The following is a 9,545-nucleotide window of genomic DNA, read 5'->3' as shown; positions in this document are numbered from 1 at the left end:
TGTTTTATTAAATCTATATATCTATTATATATAGAAAATGTAACGTCAAGTAGAAAATTAAATAATAAATATAAAATAAAAAGAATTGAAAAGGGAAATTTAACCTGTAAATGGCTAGCAACATTTTCTCTAGTCAAACCTGGCACATTCATGAACTCAAGTATCTTCTTTGGAACTGCCTCTAAACAAAATTAAATAACTTTATTAGGACACAAAATATAATTATTTGAATTTGAAGATCAGTATTAATGGTAAAATTTGTAAAGCTTAATTAGGATAGGGACTTACTGTGAAGGCCTATTAGTTTAATGGCTTGTAAAAAGCGATTATGAAGTGAATTAGTCCAAATCACTTTTGACTTTCTTATGGGAATATTTATGGAATTTTGCTTTGCCTTATTGTTCTTGAATTTTGATGATCTTGATTTAGATTTGATGATCTCCTTTTCTGAACAAGGTGTCGAAGAGCTGGATGATTTATCGATCGACAATTGTCGTTGGATAACTGTTGTTGTTGTTTGGTTAGGTATAACATTTTTGGGTGTAATAGCATATTGCCATACATGTTTGACATCATCTAGGCTTATTGGTTTCACCATGTAAAATGCAACACCCTCTTCTAAACTCTTCAGTATCACACTTGGCTTTTCATCAGCTGACATCACTGCATTAATTAAATATATATATTGCAAACAAAAGTATTGAAACGTTTATAAGACTTTATATATATATTGTTAATAATATTGTAGAATATAATTGTAGATTGAATTATGTATAATACAAACATTACTTACTAATAACAGGAAGCTTGAATTCTTGCATTACTTTCTTTTGTAATTGAAGACCATTCATTTGAGGCATGTGGAGGTCAGTGACAACAAGATCAAAATACCCTTTTCTTGCCCTAAGAGTATCAAGTGCTTCCATTGGGTCTTTTAGAGTCACAACTGAAATAAAATATACAAGATAATCTTATCATTTTACAATATCTTTCTATACTATACTTTATTCAAATGACTTTAATTTTTAAGTGATTGTAAACAAATTTTTTTATACTTGGCAACACTAAAAAGTATTTTTTTTTATACTTGGGAACACTAAAAAGTTGTCCCTCTTTATCAATATCATTAGGTATTCTCGTACTTGGGTTTGGAAGGACAAAAGGGTTTCAAAAGAAAATTTTATTCTTATGTCCTTTCACTTGGACCTAACTAATTAAGCTATCCCAAAGTTCTATTATATTTGATAACTATTTGCTTTTACATTTTTGAAAACTAAGTTTATAGATACCATTTCTCTCCTAGTTTTGTTTCCATTTCTCTCATAGTTTTGTTTTTTAAATGTGGCTGAAAATACTCAAGTGTAAATGAACAAAAATTGTTTTAAAAATGAAATTCCAATGGGTAAAACTTCCTAAGTTTAATCTCAAAATTGTGTAGTAATCCAAACTTTAGACATCCATATGAAAATGAAGAACACATTGTAAAAGAAGAAGCCCAGAAGAGAATGAAAAGAGAAAAGAGACCTTGGTATTTGCAAAGTCTAAGCATGGCTGAAACAATAGCAAGAGAAGTAGCATCATCATCCACCAACAGTATATGAATATCCACCAACAATTTCCTATCCATCCTTCAAACCTCAAACTCCTCAACCTTAATTCTCAATCTCAAAATTCTATATTATGATCATTCTCATCAACCAAACATACATCATATCTTACAAATTACATTTTCCCAAAGTTTACATTTAATGCAACTTACCAAACATATCATCCCCCCCACTTGGACTTCCATTTCCACAAGATTTCCCCAATCTTTTCATTTATTCCTCCCTCCCTCCATCCCTCCTTCATTTCCCCTTTTTCTTTTTCACATCATATATATTACTCAATATTCTTTTCACAAATTTAATATCTGTTCTAAAACTTCCTAATAAATCTTCTTTGCATCATGCATGAATCTAACCTAAATCACACTTGCCCCAACTCATAAAGTTATCAACTTAGGCTTATACTATTTATTTGTGATCTGAATCTTTCTAATCTCACTTATATGTTTGTCATATGTTTAATTTATCGTTAAGTATATATTTTGAAATGGTTACATAACACTTGTCCTAAATTTAGTATGCCGTAAGAATAGAAGACATTAGATTCGTAATTATTATCCTTCGCTTGTGAGGATGAGAATGAGAATGGAAAATATTATAAATATTCATACATTCATTTTAATATGAAGGTAAGAATACAAGACCTTAGAGTCTTAATTATTGCCAGTTCAATAGTTTGTATTGAGAGAAAGTATATAAAAGATTATATATGCATGATACATTCTTTTATATTTATTGAAAAATAGATAAATATACAAATACAGGGAACAAATGATATCTTTATACATAATCAATGTGTATAAATTTCTAATCACTTTTCTGCAAAGATGAATTGGTGGAAAGTAATCAGTTGCCATGGCACCTACCTTGCTAAGGTATTATGTGTAGTTGTTTTAATTGTTCATATAAAACCCACACAATAACACCAATTATAGTGTCTCTAACCAAGTCTTTCAGGAGACTGCTAACAAAGCCATTGGAATTACCTTCTCCAGCTTTCTTACCTGCAAGGTCACGAAATCGTAAGTTTCCTTGGTCCGATGTTATTGCGTAAATGACACCGTTCATATGGCCTCTTCCAATCACCCCAACCACCCTCTTGCTCTTGTTCACCGCCTTGCTACGCTTCAGAGACCATGCAAGGTACTACAAATGCAACTATATTAAGCACTTTGTAATTGTGAATGTTGAAATGAAAAATGGTGATTACAAAAACAAATACGGAACCAAACCATGAATATCAGAGGGATATTACTCTCTCTTTCACACAGATAAGAAAAATATCAGAAAATGCATTGTAGGATTGCACTTACCGTATCTCGTTCATGAATGAGAGGTTGAAGGAGGGATGGATAAGAAAAACCAAGCTTCTCATAGAGCTGCAAAGAACTACCATTTCCATCGGATTCCTGAAGCAGCAAATTAATCACGACACAATGACTTTTCCAACACCGTGAAGTATATGATGCATGTACCACTATAAGAAATCGAAAGAATTCCGACACCAGAAAAAAATGTCGACGAAAGGTGTGTCGGTGTTGACCACCTATCGTCAACGTGGGCAACATTGCGTCAGCAAAAGAGATCTTCCGCAACGTATAAGAACTAGACTTCGGGAAATATATAAAATTTAATTTAATATGTACACTTTCCCTAACGTGTGGCAGAGAGATGTCGAAAAAAGTGTAAGTAATAATTCAATACGTCCGCTTTTCCCGACGACGTGTGGCAAATGGATGTCGGGGAAAATGTGAATATTGAATTGTTATTTAAACTTTCTCTAATGTCCATCTGTCACAAGATGTGAATATCGAATTATTATTTAATCTTTCCTCCATGTGTCCCTTGCCACACGTCGGAAAAAGTGAAAAATCGTAAAGACAAATTTCCACTTTCCACGACGTGTGGGAGATGGACGTCGAAGAAAGTTTAAATAATGAATTATTATTTACACTTTTCCCGACATGCCCCTACCACACGTAGGGGAAAGTTGACGCATTAAAGTGTCAAAGGTCACCATTCCCCAACGTGTGGCAGGGGACACCTCGAGGAAAGTGTAAATAATAATTCATTATTTAAACTTTCTTAGACATATGTACATACGTCGAGAAAAGTGACCTTTCTTCGACGTTTTCGAAGACGTCGAGGAAACTCCACAGTATTTCTTCCTCGTTCAACACAGGACCAAATGCAAAAGGAAAAGAAACTCAAAATCAGTCGAGAGAGAGGGAGAGGAGGAGAGCTGGGAGTGCTACCCTCGTCGTCCTTCTTCGATGTCGTCATCGTCGGAGTGTCCTCATTCACCGCCAAAACCCAAGGTTGTTATTTTTTCTTCTTTTTTTTTTTGTTATTTTGTATTGAATTTTGTTATTTTGTATGAATATATATAAATTTGTATGATATAATGTATGTATGTGTATGTTTTAAGTAATATGAAAAGTGTATGTCTATGTATGTATAAAAGAAAAATATATGTATGTATATTTGAAATTTAGAAATTACACAATATAGATAATTAAAAATGTAAGTATGTATATTTTTTTTTATTGTAATTAGAAAAATGTGTAAGTTTTTAAAAAAATGCATGAATTTTTGAAAATGTTAAATAGCCTGAGTAAAAGGTTGACACACTTGGGAGAGGTCTGCCTCACTGTTTCAAATGTTAGATAGTGGGAGATTAGACATAAATTATTCATAAAGAAAGTTTCAATATTTAATTTGTTTGATTTTGGATATGTGATATTCTAACTCTAGTTTTATGTCATAGGTAGGTTTCACTTCCGTAACTAGAGCATTGAAACATAACATAACTTTCACTTTTTTTTTTGTTGATGTAATTGTTTTGAATTATGTAATTGTTTTTGTATTGAATATATTTTGTATATATTGTTTGTAATTAATTAAAATATTTTCATTTTAAATTTGTTAATCTTGCTAAGTGGAACCAAAAACAATAATTACATCAAGAAAAAAGAAATAAAATAAAATAAATAATAAATTAACTAAACAAATTTTTTTTTATTAAAAGTCTTCCCCAACGTGCTAACAATGTGCGCCAGTGAACGTTTTCCCGTCGTCGACGTGATCTACGTCGGGAATAATCCCTGACGGATCTTCTGACGTCGACTGCGACGTCGGGATAACCTTCCCGACGTGTTTAGGGTTTTTGCCGACGTGGGACTGCGTCGGAAAGACCCCATTTCTTGGAGTGTACTGATTTGAACTTCAACAAAAATTGATATGGTTTGATTGTGATCTTTCTTCAAATGTTTGAGATATTAGTAAACAAGGTTCAAATCAGTAAAAGAAATAATCATATAGGGAAAAAACAAAAATGTTCGAGAAAACAAATGAAAATTTTAAACCTTTCAATCCGTTTATCTATGTAGAGTTCTGTTTAGTTTAAACTGAACTCATTTGAAAGTTTTGCATAAGAGCCGATCTATGTTCACAACAAAAGTTTCCCATATTTATATCTGTTTATATTTTCTATGGTCACCTCTGAAGTGCTTTAAAAGGTGCAGCAAGACACAGTCTAGACCCAAGTCACATGGTTGGGCTTATTCTCGAATAGGTGAGGCGTTTTCAATAAGGCTCGGCTTAGGCGTGTCTTCCTTGAGGTGCAATAGTTGTGAGTTTTTCAAGAATAAATGGGTTGGACTTTAATAAAAAAAATTAGATATGTTTTCTACTATTACATGGTTGTTGAATGCCGACTATTCTTCTGTGTTTTGTTTTTGGTAGAAAACTAATATTATAATACTTTATATATTATACCTAAGTCTCTAGTTTACTTTTATGCTTAATATAGACAAGCTTTGGCTTAGAAAACATTCAAAGAACTTTGCCTATACGCAGGTCCCTGATATATTTGAGGTAAATAACCTATTGCACTAAAAAAGCTTTAAATTCAGTAACAGAATATCAATGAAACTGGTTGTCTATGAACAATAACTGAAGGAGTTCGGGTGGGAAAGAACCTCATCAATGTTTTGAGAGAAATCAGATTCCGATGTTATTCCACGAATAACTGAGCTTACTAAACTCAACTTCTCAGTCCAAATCAGAGCATTCCATGCCCTCTCTAGCTGCATGAATAAATCATATTGAAGTGATTGAACCGATTAAATTATCTGAATAGACCAAATTCTACAGTTATTTGCACTTGCCAAAACAGAATAGTCCCATCTTGCAAGAGAAAATACATACTGTTATCTCAATTGGCCGGTCCCCCAAAACTATTTGAGCACCAACTTCTTCAGATGCTTTACGAGCAGCTCGAAACTGCATGATTAGTGAGAGATCCATGAACTAGTTGCTTCTAGATATGCAGACCTGTACAGAAATACATCTACAAATCACTTGATCATTTGTAAAGCTGATTATTCAAGTACCTCGTCTCCAAAAGGACGGTTGACATCTGATGAAATTTTGGATGAAAACACTGCTAGAAGCAGACGCAAAGCAAGAGCAGTTTGGCCTCCTGATAAAATGAGAAACTTTTAGACAACTTTTAAGCAAAAAACAAAAAGAAAAGATGTTACTCCTTGGCCCTTACCCAGGTTTATGCTGCGAACAACAGCACCTAGAAAACCATCCCCACTCAAGGAAAACATGTTGGATTTCAGTTTTTGGTCTGGCTCACCCGTATCTAAAGTATACATGATACCAGCTCTGGAACAAATGTCTGCAATAATTTTAAGATGTTGATTTTCTCAAAGAAAAACAATAACTCAGCAGATCATACTTTCTCAATTGGCATTCATTAGATACTATCTTACACCACAACTTCCAAACTTAAAACATAATCCAGCCTCTCAGCTGATATGTAGTGTTTTTTACAAGATCCATTGAAGAAGAAACACAAGTTACTCATTAGTCATTACCATACTTTGCAAGTGTTTTGGCTAATAGCTATCACAGAGAAAAATTTTGGTTTTTTTCCTTCCCCTCTGACCAGGAGGCAGAGAGGGCAAATGAGATTTTGGCCATTTAAGCTCTTGAAAATTTGAACGCAAAACTCAACGAAAGTGCAACATATTACCAGTGACTCAGCCATGTGAACCAATATCTCGAACCTCAAGAAACCCAAATTTAAGCTTTTATAAATAATTGTCCAACGAAAGAAAGTGCAGAACAAGAATTGTGACTTAATTCAGTAAAAGAATTAGATTAGGCCTATTTTCAAAGGAACAAATTAAACTTGCCTGCTCCTGCAAAGCTCGACTACCACATTATCAGGCTTTACTGCTCGAACAACTCGCTCGACATCCTTTACCGATTTAGGAGAAATATGCGAAGTTCCAACCAGCCATATTGCTTGGGGTTCCACGAATTCGGCCCTCCACGCTGGGACAGGCCCAAATTTCGTCTTGTCAACCAAAACCAATATGCCATCGTCAGCCAAATCAAGCAACTCAGGGTGAGTTTCAGCAATGGTAGCTCTAGAATCCCTAGAGATTTCCAATCGGAAATCAAAGTCTGATGGGGGAGGGTTAATGGAAACGTTGATGGGTTTTAGAGATTTGGTGGGGAATGAAAGTGGGGAAGATTTGAAAATGGGAATGGCAGTGGATTTAAGAGCCTCCATGGATGACAGCAGGGAAATGGAAGGAGAAGAAGAAGATAAGAAAAAGGAACGACCTTTGACTGCCATACATAGATTTGATTTGGGGGGGGAAACCTTTTGAGGATAACAAATCGATATGGCATACTGATTTGACCACAGAAAAAGAAAAAAGATAAAAGAAAAAGATAAAAAGTACCGAGAAAATGACCATCTTGATCTTCATTCAGTGTCCTATTTGTGTAGCACTGGAAATTGAAAAGACGTTCATATATATATATATATCCTTTATATAAATTACATAATATATTTCTCTATTTATTTTTATCTTTACCTTTAAAACCCTGTTTCTTTACACAACATATTAATCACATACCAAAACTCTCTTACACATTATTAATTTCCTTTTTAACACCAACAGTCCAAATAAATCAAATACTTATTAAACCAGACTAAATAAATCACTTACTTATTTTAACCTATAAACAATCCTTAAAGTATATTCAACTCAAATTAATCTAAAAAGTTTGACCATAAATGTACACAATCATACCTAATCTTTATTTAAAACTAAAAGATGAAATAGTTAGTGGCAAGCAAGAATGACCCAAATTAATCATAACAAAAAAGAAAAGCAGGCAAATCAATATTTGTACCCATATATTTTATTCCTTGATTACATTTTATTTTTTAACATTAAGCTTCTTTTTAAATTTATTTTAACAAGTAGCCTTCAAGTAATAAATCATACAAAATTCAAACACTCTAAATTTTTGCCAGGTTGTGCATCATCAAAATATATTTATGTTGGTTTTGTTGAGCATATAGCCACGAAATCCCCACGGTCTTTACCACTTCTTCAGTTCTTCTTCTTCTTTATAAAATCCCTCTTCTTCCTTCTTCCAATTCAAATTCCATATTGCTTTTCATTTCTCCATGCATTAATATTTGACCTAATTTCTTCCATTTCACATATGTCTGATAATAATAATAATTCTCCCCTCCCCCCCGGTCGCCACCGCATCTTCCGAGGAATCCGTTCCCGTTCCGGCAAGTGGGTCTCTGAAATTCGGGAGCCACGTAAGGCTACTCGTATTTGGCTTGGAACTTACCCAACTCCTGAAATGGCTGCCGCCGCCTACGACGTCGCCGCCCTTACTCTCAAAGGCCCTAATGCTTCCCTTAATTTCCCTCATTCTCTTTTATCTTATCCCATTCCTCCTTCAACTTCCCCTTCTGATATTCGCGCCGCCGCCGCCATTGCTGCCGCCGCCAGAAACCCACAAGCTTCTCCTGCTACTACTTCCACTGCTACAACTACTGATTCTTCAGGGACTGAAGCGATCGATGGAGGTGGGCCGTCCTCCCATGCCACGGGGGATTGTTCCGGCAAGTTTGTGGACGAGGAAGAGTTATTGAACATGCCGAATTTACTGGTGGATATGGCGAAGGGAATGCTGGTGAGTCCACCGAGGATGAAGTCGCCGTCTTCCGATGACAATTCTCCCAACCATTCTCAAGGAGATGATGGATTATGGAGTTACTCCAAATAATTACCAACAAATTTTCTGATTTAACAAAAATTTGAAAAAAAAAGAGAGAGAGAGAGAGAGAGAGAGAACAGAGCAGGTGAATCATATCATAATCCAATCCCCTAATTTTAATTTATATTGGGTTTATTAAAAGGGGGCTTTTTCCTTTTCTTTTTCTTAATTAGCTTGCTTCCTGTTCTTATGATCAAACTTTTGGATTATTAATTTCTAAGTATGGTTAGAGATCTTGGGAATTGGAAGATTTAATTAAAAAGAAAAAAGAAATTGAAATGTGTAATTATTGGTGAGTCCATACACTGCCTACTGCAGTTAATGGAACTTAGCCCCAAATCTGTCACACTCCATCAAATATCTTTCTTCTCCCTCCACCAATTTTCCCATTTCTCATTTCCTTCCCCTCCCGCCTTCCAATAATGTCCCTTCATTTATATCGATATATTCCTTTTCCAAATCAAAATCTTTCACTCTTATTTCTTAATCACTACCTGTATGTGGTTTCTAACTATGGAGAAGGGAGAAATTTCTTAATTTTCTCTTTAATTCTATAGTTTAAACGTCATCATCCTATACTTTCATTTTATGTACAATGAATCTTCTTCCTCTTAGTAATCCATGTAAGAACATTGTGTTGTTCACACCAAAATTAGAGCTTTGGACTTCACAACTCTCTTCTCTCTTTCCTATGCATTCTAAATTAAATATATTGTGTTAAAATGAATATATATCTTTATATTATGTTACACAAAATTATGTTCAAATGTGAACGAGGAAATCATCACTCAATAACTTTGTTAAAACAAATGGAAACATAACAACTTT

General features: G+C 34.2%; 2 protein-coding genes across 3 annotated transcripts; one reads left to right on the top strand and one right to left on the bottom strand.

Annotated features, from left to right (window-relative positions):
- Window positions 1-2,267: 2,267 nt before the first annotated feature.
- Window positions 2,268-7,415, bottom strand: LOC101219560 (traB domain-containing protein). 2 transcript variants are annotated; one of them, XM_004140745.3, is made up of 7 exons: window positions 6,815-7,415; window positions 6,166-6,281; window positions 6,002-6,090; window positions 5,817-5,891; window positions 5,588-5,695; window positions 2,921-3,016; window positions 2,268-2,753 (listed from the first exon to the last, which is right to left on the bottom strand). In XM_004140745.3, exons 1-7 carry the CDS (start codon window positions 7,261-7,263, stop codon window positions 2,478-2,480), a joined length of 1,209 nt encoding a protein of 402 aa, XP_004140793.1. In that variant the 5' UTR covers window positions 7,264-7,415; the 3' UTR covers window positions 2,268-2,477. The 2 variants fall into 2 exon arrangements, with proteins under 2 accessions (XP_004140793.1, XP_011651134.1); XM_011652832.2 differs by having other exon boundaries at window positions 6,166-6,294; window positions 6,815-7,413.
- Window positions 7,416-7,904: 489 nt separating this feature from the next.
- LOC101217355 (ethylene-responsive transcription factor ERF025) lies at window positions 7,905-9,331 on the top strand. The gene has a single exon (XM_004140808.3). The coding sequence runs from the start codon at window positions 8,148-8,150 to the stop codon at window positions 8,724-8,726; it is 579 nt and encodes a 192-aa protein (XP_004140856.1). The 5' UTR covers window positions 7,905-8,147; the 3' UTR covers window positions 8,727-9,331.
- The last annotated feature ends 214 nt before the right edge of the window (window positions 9,332-9,545 follow it).

This window comes from Cucumis sativus, chromosome 3, assembly GCF_000004075.3.
Source record: "Cucumis sativus cultivar 9930 chromosome 3, Cucumber_9930_V3, whole genome shotgun sequence".
NCBI lineage: Eukaryota > Viridiplantae > Streptophyta > Magnoliopsida > Cucurbitales > Cucurbitaceae > Cucumis > Cucumis sativus.
Note: the sequence above shows the minus strand (reverse complement) of the source record. Positions and strands in the feature narration are given on the sequence as shown.

Bases quoted from the DNA above. Each gene is read 5' to 3' on its own strand.
- LOC101219560 (XM_004140745.3), bottom strand. From the start codon at position 7,263: ATGGCAGTCAAAGGTCGTTCCTTTTTCTTATCTTCTTCTTCTCCTTCC. The intron at 6,282-6,814 runs GCAAGTTTAATT...CATTTGTTCCAG, and splicing joins GTCGAGCTTTGCAGGAGCAG to AGCTGGTATCATGTATACTT. The intron at 5,696-5,816 runs GTATGTATTTTC...TTATTCATGCAG, and splicing joins ACCGGCCAATTGAGATAACA to CTAGAGAGGGCATGGAATGC.
- LOC101217355 (XM_004140808.3), top strand. From the start codon at position 8,148: ATGTCTGATAATAATAATAATTCTCCCCTCCCCCCCGGTCGCCACCGC.